This window comes from Epinephelus lanceolatus, chromosome 3, assembly GCF_041903045.1.
Source record: "Epinephelus lanceolatus isolate andai-2023 chromosome 3, ASM4190304v1, whole genome shotgun sequence".
In the NCBI taxonomy this organism is placed as follows: domain Eukaryota; kingdom Metazoa; phylum Chordata; class Actinopteri; order Perciformes; family Serranidae; genus Epinephelus; species Epinephelus lanceolatus.
This window is the reverse complement of record NC_135736.1, coordinates 46,110,728-46,130,176: the sequence shown is the minus strand read 5'-3', so window position 1 is coordinate 46,130,176 and position 19,449 is coordinate 46,110,728. Positions and strand designations below refer to the sequence as shown.

Genomic DNA, 19,449 nt, shown 5'->3' with positions numbered 1-19,449 from the left:
AAAGTTTAATGCGTGGACAAATAAGCCAGACCAAACAAAAAGATAAAATTGTATTTACTTTATTGTTCTGCAGGGAAAGTTGGTATGGGCTCTAAGCTGCTGCATCATGCAACACACTTGCCAACAGTGTCACAGTTCACATACATGATGTGCGCTCACCTTTTTTCTCTGGGAACTTAAGATGTGGACATTGAGGATGTTTTTAACAAGAGCCAAATCATCTGCAGAGGTCTCTTTCTCTAAAAAACAAACAGACCAGGTGATTTAAACAGGTTAAAACTCTGAAAAAATAAGTTTCACTTTAAATTCATGAGAATTACTGTGTGTCAGTAAGTTCTAAAAATATGCCTACATTGAAAAAGGAGGATGTGGTCTGTAAAGACAGGGTGTGTCCTCTCTGGTTGGTACAGTTGTGTTAGATAGATATGACCTGTTAAAAACTGGTCTGGCTTCCTTCCTCTGTACATTTAACTGTACATGAGCAGGCGAATGACTATGAACCCGAAGATGAAAGGAAGAAATGATTCTTACTGTTGTCTTGGGGACAATTTACTTTTAAAACTTTTCTTGAGAGGATATTTTTTCAAGTTGTTTTGGACATATTAAAATTTTAACTTGATGATGGAGCTCGTGGAAAAGTCAGGTGATCATCAAAGCCAGTAGGATTCATCCTCCACGACCCCAAATGTCTGTAAACCTTTTCAGTCCAGTCCATCCCATAGATGTTGAGATATTTCAGTCTGGACCAAACCGATGGATCGACTGACCAGTCACCATTGCCACCTCTAAAGCCACTAACATGCACAAAACAAGGACGCATCAGCAAACTGAGCATAAATGTAACATTGGTCCAAAGGTGAGGCAGCACTACAGCAAAGTTAAACCTCTTGATTTGAATCGTTGATAAAATGAAAAGGCCTCAGCCAGACATTCAGCAGACAAAAAAAGGTAGTCTCACTCTGCGATTGATGATTCACAAAAGATTTATTGTTGTATAAAATATATAATACATAAGGAACAAAAACTAAATGAAAACATTACCTTTCTTTAACACAGTGTTGGAGACTAATCTTTTAATAACACTTGACCACAATCTCCAAGATCATGCTTAATAAATATCAGTGATAATAATTATTCCAGTCACAAATTACATGTGCTCCAATTCAGCTAATGATATGATGGTTTGCCAACACATTCTCACTCCGACCTCGTCACATATTGGCGTTTAATCATGGACTTTCCACGTCCACAAGTTCTGCCTGTTACATGCATTGTCTTCTTTCAAAACACACTTCCATTTTCACAGGAAATTTAATGTCTACATACAGTCTTTTTCAAAATAAATGCACTACGTCGTACAACACTGTGAATTGACATTATTTTTCCTTCAACAACAAACACACATGGTTGGGTTTAGGAAAAAAGAACAGGGTTTGGCTTTAGAATCTTACGGGATACGAACACCATTCTCTCAGGTGAAAGTTGGTGTTTGTTGGACCCATCTACCACCCCTCCCTCCTGCGCCAGTCTCGCCTTAAGTTTCATTCTTGTTAGTGTTGTGACGTTCACGAACGAACCGATTCTATTGAACGGCTCATTAACATGAACGATGGGAACCGAGTCGCAGCTGGGAACCGTTCTTTTTTTTTTTTTTTGTTTTAATATCACTGTGTGCTCCTCCCCTGAGCAAAATTCATTGTAGCCTGCTTTGTTTTTTAATGTTTATTTGTAAGTGTTAAGGTCACGGTGTTGCATGAATAACAAGTCATGGTAGCTTTACACACATACAAACAATTTGTATAAAGGGTAAATCCAAAATAGTGATGTCACTGTCAAAGCAGAGTGATATGGCGCAACCTTGTGGAATATTTACAATGAATCCAGATCAGACTTTAAAATCTAGTCCACACATGTCAAATGAGGTTATAATCAATATTTCAGAATAATTCAAACTCAGATATTGGTGGGATATCTAATTTTGTATTCTTTTGTTCCAAATCTTACCCCATCATACCTCCCAGTGATTATTTCCAAGATAAAATGAGTTACCACCAGGCTGGCTTCTTAAAACTTAATAAATATAAAAATCAGTCAAATGAGCCAGTTTTTTGAACGGCTCTTTGAAAGGAACAGCTCACCAAGATCCAGCTCCCCTCAAAGAGCCATAAATCTCATCTCTAATTCTTGTCTCGTCACGCTACCCCCTGACACCACCTGGCACTGTTGAACTAAAATGGTAACCGGCGATGTTGTCGACGTTAAACGACGCCTTTATTCTGTTGGTTTCTGACGCCGCAAGTCACTGCCCAAGTGCCGGATTTCAGAGACTTGGGAGTGAGACCGGGCTGGGTTTGTTTGTGTTACAGAGGGAGGACAAACATGAGGGTGAGGCACTGCATATTTCCACTGATTGACATTCAGTCACTGTGTTGCAGGTTTGACTACAGACAACTGAAAGATACAAGGATTTTAAAACAGCACTGGTGCAACTACATCTTCAGTTGGAGATGCTACACATCGTTAGCTCGGTCAGATTCTCCATAATTTCATCATTCGGTTCATTTTACTAAAACCACGAGCACCAAAGGATAACTCATTCAGATTTACCGGCAAGACAGACGGAAAATAAAATGGTGGTGACTCCCTACTTCTGAAGCGGTCATAAAGTCAAATTATGTGTCTAAAGGCCTGTCCCATGAAGACACCTGTCCCAAATATAGGCCTGTTTACTTACAATGAAAATTTTACCGCAATAATAAACACAAAAGTTTGTATAAGGATGAAATCAAAACATCCTGCACACTATCGCCCTCTGCAGCAGTGTGGGGGAACTGACATGATCTTCAAACTACCATATATACAACACTTAGAAAATGTTACAAGTGGCAAAGTGTGACAGAGCTCAGCTTATGTTTTTCAATATGTTAAAATATATGCTATACTATACTATATTATACTGTACTATACTATACTATACAAAATACACTGTACATGCTGTGAAATATTTTGCTTCCATGTCTGTTTTGACTTCATTAGCTCTCTCTGCCACGACAGGTGTGATGTGATAAGTATTTCTGAAAAGCAATATATTACAGTAAAATTAAAGTTTAAATTCTGAACGCATGTATTGTACCGGCACAAGTACAAAAAGCTTGTATTCTACACAAATCTGAAAACTGACAGTGACATCATTTGTTTTACTTCTTTCTGTTTCTGTTCCATTCAGACCAGTCTTCCTCTGGTTTAACTACATCTGAAGAAAATCATATTACGTTTCTGTGAGCTATTTTTTTTTCACAAATGGAACTCAAAACAACTTTGGGTTTGTGATTTTTTTCCTCATGCAGCAGACTCAAACCTGGCTGAGCTTCACACCAGGTCTTCCTGCTCCTCTGCGTCTTCTCTCTGTGCTGCAGAGTCTGAGACGTTCTCACACGCAGAGTCTAACTGATAGGGAGAGACGACAAGATGAGAGTCAGATTTTTCTTTCTCATAATCAAGTTATACGTAAATTCACCTTATGATCTCATAAATTTACAGCAAATTATAACCCTTTGGTACAGTAGGTTCTGTCACTGTGTCCCAGTCTCTGTCTCACCTCCAGAGTCTCTTTGGGTTCATTTGGTTCACTGGTGGAGCTCAGAGTTTTCTTCTTCCTGAATTCAATCCAAAATCAAACAAATTAATAAAACATTTAATCTAAAACTGAGAATAAATAATCAAAATAAAAGATCAGCAATGATTCTTTTTATATTTTCACCTCATGCAGAGACAAAAAAGAAGCAGTAGAATCAGCATCACAACCACCAGAGTCAGCATGATGATATTCATGATCATGATTGATTTATCTACAAATGGAGATTGACAGTCATGAGATATACATCATTGTACCTTACCAGAGGGATTTGATTCATGAATTAGATGCTGTCTGTCAACCAGCCAATAATGAGTGTCATGGACAAACTAACCTGCCACAACAGTCAGATGTAAGGTGGAGTTATGACGTCCTCTTGTGTTCTGGGCTTCACAGTAATAATTCCCACTGTGTTCAGCTCTGACGTTAGAGATGGTGAAGATCTGTCCTGATGCTTTTGGTGAGTCTTCATTCTCCTTGTACCAGGTATAGTTAGCTGCTGGGTTAGCATCACTGCTACAGGTCAGAGTCACTGAACTGCCCTCCACTATCTCAGCAGAGGGACTCACTGACACAGAGGGAAGCTTTGGAGCATCTGGAGGAGAAATGACAGACAACTTATCAATCTTTGTTTACACACCAGTTTTTAAGTATGGACTGCCAAAGCCAGAAGGTGGTTACTGTGTTATCCACCTACTTTAGAAGTCCTGAGACAGGCTGTTGTCACCTCTACAAAGCTAGCTGTCAGGCTACAGTGACCTCTAACAGACCTGTACATGAAACTTATGTCCTGTATCTGTGAAGAAACTTAGTGGCCTCTAGCTACAGTGAAACCATTTAAGATACTGTACAGTGGCCACCGTCAGGATGAATCCTAAATGGAAGCTGTTCAAACCTTACTTCCATCAGGGGATTACTGTATATTCCTATTACTTAGGTAGTTTTCCATTTTTCTGCTTGTATATAATTTCAGTATCACAGTATTTGTACTTGTGGTGAAGCTTATCAGACGTGACTGATGGAGCACACCTGCTTGAATAGCTAAAGTATCTAACATAATAAGGCATCTGACACAGACAGACATTTCCCTGAGACCTAAATTCAACAAAGAAGACAATAAGAAGTACTCGTGTTTGGATTTTACTCAGGCTTGTTGCTGATTCAGTCTTCCTCCTACTCATAATGTAATGAACCTCTTCCATGTTGCAGCACTGTGCCAGGATTGTGTTACTGCTGACTGCAAAGTTGTGCTCGGGTTCAAGCTTGTGCCAAGTGAGACAATTTTTTAATCCATTGTCTGACTCAGTAAAAAAAAAAAAAAGTATTAAGTATCAGGCACACGCCTGACTTACATTTTAGTTTTTAAACTTGGCTCACGGCATCAATTCTCATTTTAAAGCGTGTTTTATGCCTGATAACTGCATTCGAGTCAAGCACCTGCACCTACCTCTTTAACTTCCCCTGTCACAGTCCCCACATTTAGCAAACACAAATTGAGCGCACTGCAGAGCAGCATCACATCTCCCTGACCTGCCTTCATGGACAGCCAGGTAACAATAGTGTTTGCCCTAAGCCTCAGCATTGTTTGACACTGTTGTGAAATTAAACTACTATTAAACCACTATTTAAACAACTCAATACAGCCAGACTAACTTAAGCTGTAAACCAGCATTACGCTTTACAAAAGCTAGCCTGGCGTCAAATCACATCGTCTCCCTCCAACTCTCTGGCAGATTCTGGTTCACCAACTGCACGTTGAAAGTGGAGACAGACGCAGATGCTTCCCCATGTCCACGTGACTTTTTTTAAACCAAACCCCAACTTGAAATATTGTTTCAATCTCCCACACCACAGCTCTGAGAATTAATTGAAACAAATCTGACATGCAGTTTGCTGCTGTGGGAACATACCATGCGCATAGAGCGCAGAGGGGGAGCGCGAAGCTGCAGCCGCTGCACACGTCTGTTCTCTGCTCATGACTGTGCACAAATGTACTGTATGCACTTTGGCCTCAAGAGCTCTTCAGAAACTTCCTGGCAGGGTGCACTTTGTAAGCACACAAGAAAATGTCTGCATGCCCAAATGCAAAACAAATTTTGTGGAACGAGTGCACTTTTTTTCACTTGAGCACCTGCCTCACAAAATGTCTGTGCACAACACTGGTAAGTATTCATGCTTTTTACTTACACTGGACATCTATAAAAATGGATGAAGAGTTAATCCGTCCATGTTGATTCTCAGATGTGCAGTAGTACTTCCCTCTGTCTTCAGAGCTGATGGACATGAACTGATATACACCGTCTGATCCTTGAAGCACTTTTTGGTTTTCCATGTACCAGGTCTTTTTAGCTGCTGGGTTAGCTTCACTGCTGCAGGTCAGAGTCACTGAACTGCCCTCCATGACTTTACCAGAGGGATTCACTGACACAGAGGGAACTCTTGGAGCATCTGGAGGAGAGATTTCAACAGAGGTTTTTCAAGGTTAAAGGTGTGTTACCACAAAAGAACATATGGTATTTTAGACTTTGAAGGTGCTCTGACAAATGGATGTGTGACTGTTGAGTCCCAAAACTGCATAAAACACCTAAAATCTTCTGGAGTTGCTCAGTTAATGACAGCAGACTGTGAATGTGGAACTAATCCATCAATCGATCATTTATTTGTCACATGGAGTTATACGAGATACAACTCCAGTGAAATGTGATCCCATCAGCTCCTTTAACTTGTGCACTTTAATTTAGTCCCTTTTAAAGGTCTTTTTACATTGTTAGCTGCTGCTTTGTTATTGTCCATGTTTCCAAATGGTTCCAAGATGGCTGTATGGTTGCTTCTCCCGAGCAGTGATCCACAGCAGGAACAGGACAGCACCTCACATTCCCGCTGACACACCAGTCCTTATTCACTGTAAAGCACACACCTACTCTCCTTCTCTCACCAGAGTCCTCTACTTTGTCAGATCAGCATATTGAAAAAGAGCCTCCTGGTTGAATGGCGCTGTCCAGGATTCAGCCAAGTTTCAGTGAAATAAGGAACCTTATAGTTCATGAAATCCTGTTGGAAAATAATATGGCACGGAGGTCGTCCAGATTGCTTTTCCAACGCCTGTACAGTGGCGAGCAGCTGGGGCCCATTCCTCTTACTTTTTCCTAGATGTTTACTGAACTTTGACTTAGCTACAGTAACTGGCAGAAGTCAGCAGTAGGACAGTTTACAGACTGATGAGTAACTTTTCTCATCCCGATGAGTGACTCACAGCCACACGACACCACCATCCAAAGCCAGCCACAAAAAGCACCACTAACACTTGCGAAGTAGACATAAGAGCCTAAACTTTGCACAAACGCAGCAGAGCTGACAGAGAGGTGACTGCAAACACCCACGCCTACATCAAGCTCAAGCTATATGATAATGAAAGTGAAAATGTAGAGCTGAAGAGAGTAGGTATCATCAGCAAACACTGGACAGATTTAAGCTGTATGTTATGTTCAAATAAGCTTTTTCACTCACATTTCACATCCATGGTGAAGTCATTAGATGTCCTCCTCCCCAGCTTGTTCTCTGCTGTGCAGTAATACTGTCCAGAGTCAGAGGACTGGATGGAGCTGAAGACGAGCTGTGGTTCTTCACTGTGAGGTCTGGGGTTTACTGTCTTCTTGTACCAGGTATATTTAGCTGCTGGGTTAGCATCACTGCTACAGGTCAGAGTCAGTGAACTGCCCTCCACTATCTCAGCAGAGGGACTCACTGACACAGAGGGAAGCTTTGGAGCATCTGGAGGACAAAATGTATCGAAAAGTAAATTCCTAATATGTGCACACATACTATTAAAAGCTGATTCAGATTCTGTTTTCAAAAAATTGTTTTTAAGCTAAGGGAAACAAGGTCATCATTATGACTGCCACCTACTGGGAGGGGCACCAAATAACATATACAGCCAGGTCCATAATTATTTGGACAATGATACACTTGTCATCATTTTGGCTCTGTACACCACCACAATGGGTTTTAAATGAAACAATGAATACCTGCTTAAAGTGCAGACTCTCAGCTTTCATTTAAGGCTTTTTTCAAAAATGTAGTATGAACCATGTAGGAATTACAACCATTTCTTCACACAGTCCCCCGACTTTAAGGGCTCATAAGTATTTGGACAAACTAACATAATCATCAATTAAACAGTCAGTTTTAATACTTGGTTGCAAATCCTTTACAGTCAATGACTGCCTGAAGTGTTGGACACATAGACATCACCAGATGCTGGGTTTCTTCCCTGGTGATGCTCTGCCAGCCCTTTACTGCAGCCATCTGCACTTCCTGCTTGTGTTTTGGGTGTTTTGCCCTCAGTTTTAGCTTCAGCAAGAGAAACACATGTTCAGTTGGATTCAGGTCAGATGATATGACTTGGCCATTGCAGAACATTCCACTTCTTTGCCTTAAAAATGTCTTTGGTTGCTTTTGCAGTATGCTTCAGGTCAATGTCCATCTGCACTGTGAAGCATCGTCCAATGAGTTTTGAAGCATTTGGTTGAATCTGAGCAGATAATGTAGCCCCAAACACTTCAGCTTTCATCCTGCTGCTCTTGTCAGCAGTCACATCATCAATAAATACAGGAGAACCATTTCCACTGGCAGCCATACATGGCCATGACATAACAGTACCTCCACCATGCTTCACTGATGAGGTGGTGTGCTTTGGATCATGAGCAGTTCCTTCCCTTCTTCCTTCTCTTGTCTTCGCATCATTCTGGTAGTTGATCTTTGTTTTATCTGTCCATAGTATGCTGTTCCACAACTGTACAGGCTTTTTAGATGGTTTTTGACAAACTCTAATCTGGCCTTCCATTTTTAAGGCTAACCAATGGTTTGCATCTTGTGATAAACCCTCGGTATTTATTCTAGTGAAGTCTTGTCTTGCTTACAAGAGCAGCAGGATGAAAGCTGAAGTGTTTGGGGCACCATTATCTGCTCAGATTCAACCAAATGCTTCAAAACTCATTGGACGATGCTTCACAGTGCAGATGGACAATGACCTGAAGCATATTGCAAAAGCAACCAAAGACATTTTTAAGGCAAAGAAGTGGAATGTTCTGCAATGGCCAAGTCATATCATCTGACCTGAATCCAACTGAGCATGCGTTTCTCTTGCTGAAGCCAAAACTGAGGGCAAAACACCCAAAACACAAGCAGGAAGTGCAGACGGCTGCAGTAAAGGGCTGGCAGAGCATCACCAGGGAAGAAACCCAGCATCTGGTGATGTCTATGTGTCCAACACTTCAGGCAGTCATTGACTGTAAAGGATTTGCAACCAAGTATTAAAACTGACTGTTAAATTGATGATTATGTTAGTTTGTCCAAATACTTATGAGCCCTTAAAGTCGGGGGACTGTGTGAAGAAATGGTTGTAATTCCTACACGGTTCATACTACATTTTTGAAAAAAGCCTTAAATGAAAGCTGAGAGTCTGCACTTTAAGCAGGTATTTATTGTTTCATTTAAAACCCATTGTGGTGGTGTACAGAGCCAAAATGATGACATGTGTATCATTGTCCAAATAATTATGGACCTGACTGTAATTCAAAAACAGACAATTTCATAATTCATCTGATGCCTTTTCTACTAATTCTTCACTGGAGATCATGAAGCTGTGCTGCAGGTTCCCAACATGGTCACAAACAAACTGTGTAGTGATTCATTTGCATCTACTGTATGGCACTAAGTGAAAATACACTATTAATATGTTTTAATCATGTTTTAACATGTTTTAACTTAGTGAATTACTCATTAAAGCTGTCGGCTTTGCAGCAATGAAAATGTCTCAATAAGGCTAAACAAGAAGGTATTTTTGTCCTGGTAGTTCTGTGTGGGTTTATTGTCAGTAATATGCCTAATAAGCCTACGTACTATCATGACATTTCCCTCCATGGCCCTATTTGTGACCGCAGCACTTCCTGTGTTACTGTGTGATGTGGTTCATGTTCTAAGCAAATTTTAGGAGTTAAGTTAGAATGTTAATCTTTTAGCCATAGCTACATCTAATGTCTTCAGAAGCATTTTCTCGATCTCACAGATGTCTACTTTCTGCATGGACAGATAAAACGTTAGCTTGGAGCAAAGCCAGATGTTTAAATCCAGTATTTTCACAGATTCTGTTGTACTCTTCTACTCCTTGGTCGGACACTTTGTGGGAATACTGGATTGAGATTGTGACTTAGCCCTGGGCAAACATTTTACCTTTCTCAGCAGAGAAACTTTGGAAGCTACAGTTGATTTGTGTAACTGTGACTGCTAAAGTCTGATATTAGCTTCAGCTCAACTTTGGGATTGGAAATGGATTGTGCCATCCATTTCTTATAATGTAGCTGCTGTATGAAAGTATTTCATTTCATGGCCAGCATGGACAGGAGGAATCATTGCAGTGACCAAAATCCTTTTTAAAATTAACAAATGGCATGCAAGTATAGTATTAAGATAGACTTGATCTGAATCATTTAAACCCCTCATAATGCTACTTTAGACCATGTTTCTCCCACCCTCAGCTCATCAGATGTTTACATCCACTACATGAACACAATGTATGTCAAAGTGAATTCCCAAAGTTGTACTTACACTGGACATCTATGTGAACAGCTGTGGAGTTGTTCTTGCCATACTTATTCTCAGACTTGCAGTGATAGATCCCGCTGTTCTTTAAACTGATATTGGGGAAAACATATATGTTTTCTGGTCCATGATGCAGTGTTTGGTTCTCCTTGTACCAGGTATATTTAGCTGCTGGGTTAGCATCACTGCTACAGGTCAGAGTCAGTGAACTGCCCTCCACTATCTCAGCAGAGGGACTCACTGACACAGAGGGAAGCTTTGGAGCATCTGGAGGAGAAATGACAGACATCTTATCAATCTTTGTTTACACACCAGTTTTCAAGTATGGACTGCCAAAGCCAGAAGGTGGTTACTGTGTTATCCACCTACTTTAGAAGTCCTGAGACAGGCTGTTGTCACCTCTACAAAGCTAGCTGTCAGGCTACAGTGACCTCTAACAGACCTGTACATGAAACTTATGTCCTGTATCTGTGAAGAAACTTAGTGGCCTCTAGCTACAGTGAAACCATTTAAGATTCTGCACAGTGGCCACCGTCAGGATGAATCCTAAATGGAAGCTGTTCAAACCTTACTTCCATCAGGGGATTACTGTATATTCCTATTACTTAGGTAGTTTTCCATTTTTCTGCTTGTATATAATTTCAGTGTCACAGTATTTGTACTTGTGGTGAAGCTTATCAGACGTGACTGATGGAGCACACCTGCTTGAATAGCTAAAGTATCTAACATAATAAGGCATCTGACACAGACAGACATTTCCCTGAGACCTAAATTCAACAAAGAAGACAATAAGAAGTACTCATGTTTGGATTTTACTCAGGCTTGTTGCTGATTCAGTCTTCCTCCTACTAATAATGTAATGAACCTCTTCCATGTTGCAGCACTGTGCCAGGATTATGTTACTGCTGACTGTGAAGTTGCACTCGGGTTCAAGCTTGTGCCAAGTTTCACAACAACATTTTTTTGAATCCATCATTTGACTCATTGTAAAACATAATAAGTATTGATGCTTTTTACTTACACTGGACATCTATAAAAATGGATGAAGAGTTAATCCGTCCATGTTGATTCTCAGATGTGCAGTAGTACTTCCCTCTGTCTTCAGAGCTGATGGACATGAAGTGATATACACCATCTGATCCTTGAAGCACTTTTTGGTTTTCCATGTACCAGGTCTTTTTAGCTGCTGGGTTAGCTTCACTGCTGCAGGTCAGAGTCACTGAACTGCCCTCCATGATTTTACCAGAGGGATTCACTGACACAGAGGGAACTCTTGGAGCATCTGGAGGAGAGATTTCAACAGAGGTTTTTCAAGGTTAAAGGTGTGTTACCACAAAAGAACATATGGTATTTTAGACTTTGAAGGTGCCCTGACAAATGGATGTGTGACTGTTGAGTCCCAAAACTGCATAAAACACCTAAAATCTTCTGGAGCTGCTCAGTTAATGACAGCAGACTGTGAATGTGGAACTAATCCATCAATCGATCATTTATTTGTCACGTGGAGTTACACGAGATACAACTCCAGTGAAATGTGATCCCATCAGCTCCTTTAACTTGTGCACTTTAATTTAGTCCCTTTTAAAGGTCTTTTTACATCGTTAGCTGCTGCTTTGATATTGTCCATGTTTCCAAATGGTTCCAAGATGGCTGTATGGTTGCTTCTCCCGAGCAGTGATCCACAGCAGGAACAGGACAGCACCTCACATTCCCGCTGACACACCAGTCCTTATTCACTGTAAAGCACACACCTACTCTCCTTCTCTCACCAGAGTCCTCTACTTTGTCAGATCAGCATATTGAAAAAGAGCCTCCTGGTTGAATGGCGCTGTCCAGGATTCAGCCAAGTTTCTGTGAAATAATGAACCTTACAGTTCATGAACTCCTGTTGGAAAATAATATGGCACGGAGGTCGTCCAGATTGCTTTTCCAACGCCTGTACAGTGGCGAGCAGCTGGGGCCCATTCCTCTTACTTTTTCCTAGATGTTTACTGAACTTTGACTTAGCTACAGTAACTGGCAAAAGTCAGCAGCAGGACAGTTTACAGACTGATGAGTAACTTTTCTCATCCCGATGAGTGACTCGCAGCCACACGACACCACCATCCAAAGCCAGCCACAAAAAGCACCACTAACACTTGCGAAGTAGACATAAGAGCCTAAACTTAGCACAAACGCAGCAGAGCTGACAGAGAGGTGACTGCAAACATCCACGCCTACATCAAGCTCAAGCTATATGATAATGAAAGTGAAAATGTAGAGCTGAAGAGAGTAGGTATCATCAGCAAACACTGGACAGATTTAAGCTGTATGTTATATTCAAATAAGCTTTTTCACTCACATTTCACATCCATGGTGAAGTCATTAGACCTCATCTTCCTCAGCTCGTTCTCTGCTGTGCAGTAATACTGTCCAGAGTCAGAGGACTGGATGGAGCTGAAGACAAGCTGTGGTCCTTCACTGAGAGGTCTGGGGTTTACGGTCTTCTTGTACCAGGTATATTTAGCTGCTGGGTTAGCATCACTGCTACAGGTCAGAGTCACTGAACTGCCCTCCACTATCTCAGCAGAGGGACTCACTGACACAGAGGGAAGCTTTGGAGCATCTGGAGGAGAAATGACAGACAACTTATCAATCTTTGTTTACACACCAGTTTTTAAGTATGGACTGCCAAAGCCAGAAGGTGGTTACTGTGTTATCCACCTACTTTAGAAGTCCTGAGACAGGCTGTTGTCACCTCTACAAAGCTAGCTGTCAGGCTACAGTGACCTCTAACAGACCTGTACATGAAACTTATGTCATGTATCTGTGAAGAAACTTAGTAGCCTCTAGCTACAGTGAAACCATTTAAGATTCTGCACAGTGGCCACCGTCAGGATGAATCCTAAATGGAAGCTGTTCAAACCTTACTTCCATCAGGGGATTACTGTATATTCCTATTACTTAGGTAGTTTTCCATTTTTCTGCTTGTATATAATTTCAGTGTCACAGTATTTGTACGTGTGGTGAAGCTTATCAGACATGACTGATGGAGCACACCTGCTTGAATAGCTAAAGTATCTAACATAATAAGGCATCTGACACAGACAGACATTTCCCTGAGACCTAAATTCAACAAAGAAGACAATAAGAAGTACTCGTGTTTGGATTTTACTCAGGCTTGTTGCTGATTCAGTCTTCCTCCTACTCATAATGTAATGAACCTCTTCCATGTTGCAGCACTGTGCCAGGATTGTGTTACTGCTGACTGTGAAGTTGCACTCGGGTTCAAGCTTGTGCCAAGTTTCACAACAACATTTTTTTGAATCCATCATTTGACTCATTGTAAAACATAATAAGTATTGATGCTTTTTACTTACACTGGACATCTATGAAAATGGATGAAGAGTTAATCCGTCCATGTTGATTCTCAGATGTGCAGTAGTACTTCCCTCTGTCTTCAGAGCTGATGGACATGAACTGATATACACCGTCTGATCCTTGAAGCACTTTTTGGTTTTCCATGTACCAGGTCTTTTTAGCTGCTGGGTTAGCTTCACTGCTGCAGGTCAGAGTCACTGAACTGCCCTCCATGATTTTACCAGAGGGATTCACTGACACAGAGGGAACTCTTGGAGCATCTGGAGGAGAGATTTCAACAGAGGTTTTTCAAGGTTAAAGGTGTGTTACCACAAAAGAACATATGGTATTTTAGACTTTGAAGGTGCCCTGACAAATGGATGTGTGACTGTTGAGTCCCAAAACTGCATAAAACACCTAAAATCTTCTGGAGCTGCTCAGTTAATGACAGCAGACTGTGAATGTGGAACTAATCCATCAATCGATCATTTATTTGTCACGTGGAGTTATACGAGATACAACTCCAGTGAAATGTGATCCCATCAGCTCCTTTAACTTGTGCACTTTAATTTAGTCCCTTTTAAAGGTCTTTTTACATTGTTAGCTGCTGCTTTGTTATTGTCCATGTTTCCAAATGGTTCCAAGATGGCTGTATGGTTGCTTCTCCCGAGCAGTGATCCACAGCAGGAACAGGACAGCACCTCACATTCCCGCTGACACACCAGTCCTTATTCACTGTAAAGCACACACCTACTCTCCTTCTCTCACCAGAGTCCTCTACTTTGTCAGATCAGCATATTGAAAAAGAGCCTCCTGGTTGAATGGCGCTGTCCAGGATTCAGCCAAGTTTCGGTGAAATAATGAACCTTACAGTTCATGAAATCTTGTTGGAAAATAATATGGCACGGAGGTCGTCCAGATTGCTTTTCCAACGCCTGTACAGTGGCGAGCAGTTGGGGCCCATTCCTCTTACTTTTTCCTAGATGTTTACTGAACTTTGACTTAGCTACAGTAACTGGCAGAAGTCAGTAGCAGGACAGTTTACAGACTGGTAAGTTGATGTCCTCATCCTGATGAGTGACTCGCAGCCACACGACACCACCATCCAAAGCCAGCCACAAAAAGCACCACTAACACTTGTGAAGTAGACATAAGAGCCTAAACTTTGCACAAACGCAGCAGAGCTGACAGAGAGGTGACTGCAAACACCCACGCCTACATCAAGCTCAAGCTATATGATAATGAAAGTGAAAATTAAAGTAGAGCTGAAGAGAGTAGGTATCATCAGCAAACACTGGACAGATTTAAGCTGTATGTTATATTCAAATAAGCTTTTTCACTCACATTTCACATCCATGGTGAAGTCATTAGATGTCCTCCTCCCCAGCTTGTTCTCTGCTGTGCAGTAATACTGTCCAGAGTCAGAGGACTGGATGGAGCTGAAGACAAGCTGTGGTTCTTCACTGGGAGGTTTGAGGTTTACATTCTCCTTGTACCAGGTGTATTTAGCTGCTGGGTTAGCATCACTGCGACAGGTCAGAGTCACTGAACTGCCCTCCACTATCTCAGCAGAAGGACTCACTGACACAGAGGGAAGCTTTGGAGCATCTGGAGGACAAAATGTATCGAAAAGTAAATTCCTAATATGTGCACACATACTATTAAAAGCTGATTCAGATTCTGTTTTCAAAAAATTGTTTTTAAGCTAAGGGAAACAAGGTCATCATTATGACTGCCACCTACTGGGAGGGGCACCAAATAACATATAATTCAAAAACAGACAATTTCATAATTCATCTGATGCCTTTTCTACTAATTCTTCACTGGAGATCATGAAGCTGTGCTGCAGGTTCCCAACATGGTCACAGACAAACTGTGTAGTGATTCATTTGCATCTACTGTATGGCACTAAGTGAAAATACACTATTAATATGTTTTAATCATGTTTTAACATGTTTTAACTTAGTGAATTACTCATTAAAGCTGTCGGCTTTGCAGCAATGAAAATGTCTCAGTAAGGCTAAACAAGTAGGTATTTTTGTCCTGGTAGTTCAGTGTGGGTTTATTGTCAGTAATATGCCTAATAAGCCTACATACTATCATGACATTTCCCTCCATGGCCCTATTTGTGACCGCAGCACTTCCTGTGTTACTGTGTGATGTGGTTCATGTTCCAAGCAAATTTTAGGAGTTAAGTTAGAATGTTAATCTTTTAGCCATAGCTACATCTTATGTCTTCAGAAGCATTTTCTCGATTTCATAGATGTCTACTTTCTGCATGGACAGATAAAACGTTAGCTCGGAGCAAAGCCAGATGTTTAAATCCAGTATTTTCACAGATTCTGCTGTACTCTTCTACTCCTTGGTTGGACACTTTGTGGGAATACTGGATTGAGATTGTGACTTAGCCCTGGGCAAACATTTTACCTTTCTCAGCAGAGAAACTTTGAAAGCTACAGTTGATTTGTGTAACTGTGACTGCTAAAGTCTGATATTAGCTTCAGCTCAACTTTGGGATTGGAAATGGATTGTGCCATCAATTTCTTACAATGTAGCTGCTGTATGAAAGTATTTCATGTCATGGCCAGCATGGACAGGAGGAATCATTGCAGTGACCAAAATCCTTTTTAAAATTAACAAATGGCATGCAAGTATAGTATTAAGATAGACTTGATCTGAATCATTTAAACCCCTCATAATGCTACTTTAGACCATGTTTCTCCCACCCTCAGCTCATCAGATGTTTACATCCACTACATGAACACAATGTATGTCAAAGTGAATTCCCAAAGTTGTACTTACATTGGACATCTATGTGAACAGCTGTGGAGTTGTTCTTGCCATACTTATTCTCAGACTTGCAGTGATAGATCCCGCTGTCCTTTAAGCTGATATTGGGGAAAACATATATGTTTTCTGGTCCATGATGCAGTGTTTGGTTCTCCTTGTACCAGGTATATTTAGCTGCTGGGTTAGCATCACTGCTACAGGTCAGAGTCACTGAACTGCCCTCCACTATCTCAGCAGAGGGACTCACTGACACAGAGGGAAGCTTTGGAGCATCTGGAGGAGAAATGACAGACAACTTATCAATCTTTGTTTACACACCAGTTTTTAAGTATGGACTGCCAAAGCCAGAAGGCGGTTACTGTGTTATCCACCTACTTTAGAAGTCCTGAGACAGGCTGTTGTCACCTCTACAAAGCTAGCTGTCAGGCTACAGTGACCTCTAACAGACCTGTACATGAAACTTATGTCCTGTATCTGTGAAGAAACTTAGTGGCTTCTAGCTACAGTGAAACCATTTAAGATTCTGCACAGTGGCCACCGTCAGGATGAATCCTAAATGGAAGCTGTTCAAACCTTACTTCCATCAGGGGATTACTGTATATTCCTATTACTTAGGTAGTTTTCCATTTTTCTGCTTGTATATAATTTCAGTGTCACAGTATTTGTACTTGTGGTGAAGCTTATCAGACGTGACTGATGGAGCACACCTGCTTGAATAGCTAAAGTATCTAACATAATAAGGCATCTGACACAGACAGACATTTCCCTGAGACCTAAATTCAACAAAGAAGACAATAAGAAGTACTCATGTTTGGATTTTACTCAGGCTTGTTGCTGATTCAGTCTTCCTCCTACTCATAATGTAATGAACCTCTTCCATGTTGCAGCACTGTGCCAGGATTGTGTTACTGCTGACTGTGAAGTTGCACTCGGGTTCAAGCTTGTGCCAAGTTTCACAACAACATTTTTTTGAATCCATCATTTGACTCATTGTAAAACATAATAAGTATTGATGCTTTTTACTTACACTGGACATCTATAAAAATGGATGAAGAGTTAATCCGTCCATGTTGATTCTCAGATGTGCAGTAGTACTTCCCTCTGTCTTCAGAGCTGATGGACATGAACTGATATACACCATCTGATCCTTGAAGCACTTTTTGGTTCTCCATGTACCAGGTCTTTTTAGCTGCTGGGTTAGCATCACTGCTGCAGGTCAGAGTCACTGAACTGCCCTCCATGATTTTACCAGAGGGATTCACTGACACAGAGGGAACTCTTGGAGCATCTGGAGGAGAGATTTCAACAGAGGTTTTTCAAGGTTAAAGGTGTGTTACCACAAAAGAACATATGGTATTTTAGACTTTGAAGGTGCCCTGACAAATGGATGTGTGACTGTTGAGTCCCAAAACTGCATAAAACACCTAAAATCTTCTGGAGCTGCTCAGTTAATGACAGCAGACTGTGAATGTGGAACTAATCCATCAATCGATCATTTATTTGTCACGTGGAGTTACACGAGATACAACTCCAGTGAAATGTGATCCCATCAGCTCCTTTAACTTGTGCACTTTAATTTAGTCCCTTTTAAAGGTCTTTTTACATCGTTAGCTGCTGCTTTGATATTGTCCATGTTTCCAAATGGTTCCAAGATGGCTGTATGGTTGCTTCTCCCGAGCAGTGATCCACAGCAGGAACAGGACAGCACCTCACATTCCCGCTGACACACCAGTCCTTATTCACTGTAAAGCACACACCTACTCTCCTTCTCTCACCAGAGTCCTCTACTTTGTCAGATCAGCATATTGAAAAAGAGCCTCCTGGTTGAATGGCGCTGTCCAGGATTCAGCCAAGTTTCTGTGAAATAATGAACCTTACAGTTCATGAACTCCTGTTGGAAAATAATATGGCACGGAGGTCGTCCAGATTGCTTTTCCAACGCCTGTACAGTGGCGAGCAGCTGGGGCCCATTCCTCTTACTTTTTCCTAGATGTTTACTGAACTTTGACTTAGCTACAGTAACTGGCAGAAGTCAGCAGCAGGACAGTTTACAGACTGATGAGTAACTTTTCTCATCCCGATGAGTGACTCACAGCCACACGACACCACCATCCAAAGCCAGCCACAAAAAGCACCACTAACACTTGCGAAGTAGACATAAGAGCCTAAACTTAGCACAAACGCAGCAGAGCTGACAGAGAGGTGACTGCAAACATCCACGCCTACATCAAGCTCAAGCTATATGATAATGAAAGTGAAAATGTAGAGCTGAAGAGAGTAGGTATCATCAGCAAACACTGGACAGATTTAAGCTGTATGTTATATTCAAATAAGCTTTTTCACTCACATTTCACATCCATGGTGAAGTCATTAGACCTCATCTTCCTCAGCTCGTTCTCTGCTGTGCAGTAATACTGTCCAGAGTCAGAGGACTGGATGGAGCTGAAGACAAGCTGTGGTCCTTCACTGTGAGGTCTGGGGTTTACGGTCTTCTTGTACCAGGTATATTTAGCTGCTGGGTTAGCATCACTGCTACAGGTCAGAGTCACTGAACTGCCCTCCACTATCTCAGCAGAGGGACTCACTGACACAGAGGGAAGCTTTGGAGAATCTGGAGGACAAAATGTATCGAAAAGTAAATTCCTAATATGTGCACACATACTATTAAAAGCTGATTCAGATTCTGTTTTCAAAAAATTGTTTTTAAGCTAAGGGAAACAAGGTCATCATTATGACTGTCACCTACTGGGAGGGGCACCAAATAACATATAATTCAAAAACAGACAATTTCATAATTCATCTGATGCCTTTTCTACTAATTCTTCACTGGAGATCATGAAGCTGTGCTGCAGGTTCCCAACATGGTCACAAACAAACTGTGTAGTGATTCATTTGCATCTACTGTATGGCACTAAGTGAAAATACACTATTAATATGTTTTAATCATGTTTTAACATGTTTTAACTTAGTGAATTACTCATTAAAGCTGTCGGCTTTGCAGCAATGAAAATGTCTCAATAAGGCTAAACAAGAAGGTATTTTTGTCCTGGTAGTTCTGTGTGGGTTTATTGTCAGTAATATGCCTA

General features: G+C 41.1%; 1 protein-coding gene across 1 annotated transcript in view; it reads right to left on the bottom strand.

Moving 5' to 3' along the window:
• Nucleotides 1–965: 965 nt before the first annotated feature.
• LOC144462512 (sialoadhesin-like) overlaps nucleotides 966–19,449 on the bottom strand; it is a 56,151-nt gene continuing 37,667 nt past the window's right edge. The window contains exons 12-25 of the mRNA XM_078166463.1: nucleotides 18,711–18,974; nucleotides 17,391–17,651; nucleotides 16,376–16,636; nucleotides 14,918–15,181; nucleotides 13,594–13,854; nucleotides 12,576–12,839; nucleotides 11,256–11,516; nucleotides 10,241–10,501; nucleotides 7,142–7,405; nucleotides 5,822–6,082; nucleotides 3,969–4,229; nucleotides 3,761–3,848; nucleotides 3,599–3,656; nucleotides 966–3,447 (exon numbers count right to left, since the gene is read on the bottom strand). Coding sequence (XP_078022589.1) covers nucleotides 3,370–3,447; nucleotides 3,599–3,656; nucleotides 3,761–3,848; nucleotides 3,969–4,229; nucleotides 5,822–6,082; nucleotides 7,142–7,405; nucleotides 10,241–10,501; nucleotides 11,256–11,516; nucleotides 12,576–12,839; nucleotides 13,594–13,854; nucleotides 14,918–15,181; nucleotides 16,376–16,636; nucleotides 17,391–17,651; nucleotides 18,711–18,974 — 3,107 coding nt within the window. The 3' untranslated portion in view covers nucleotides 966–3,369. The remainder of the gene's footprint in view (nucleotides 3,448–3,598; nucleotides 3,657–3,760; nucleotides 3,849–3,968; nucleotides 4,230–5,821; nucleotides 6,083–7,141; nucleotides 7,406–10,240; nucleotides 10,502–11,255; nucleotides 11,517–12,575; nucleotides 12,840–13,593; nucleotides 13,855–14,917; nucleotides 15,182–16,375; nucleotides 16,637–17,390; nucleotides 17,652–18,710; nucleotides 18,975–19,449) is intronic.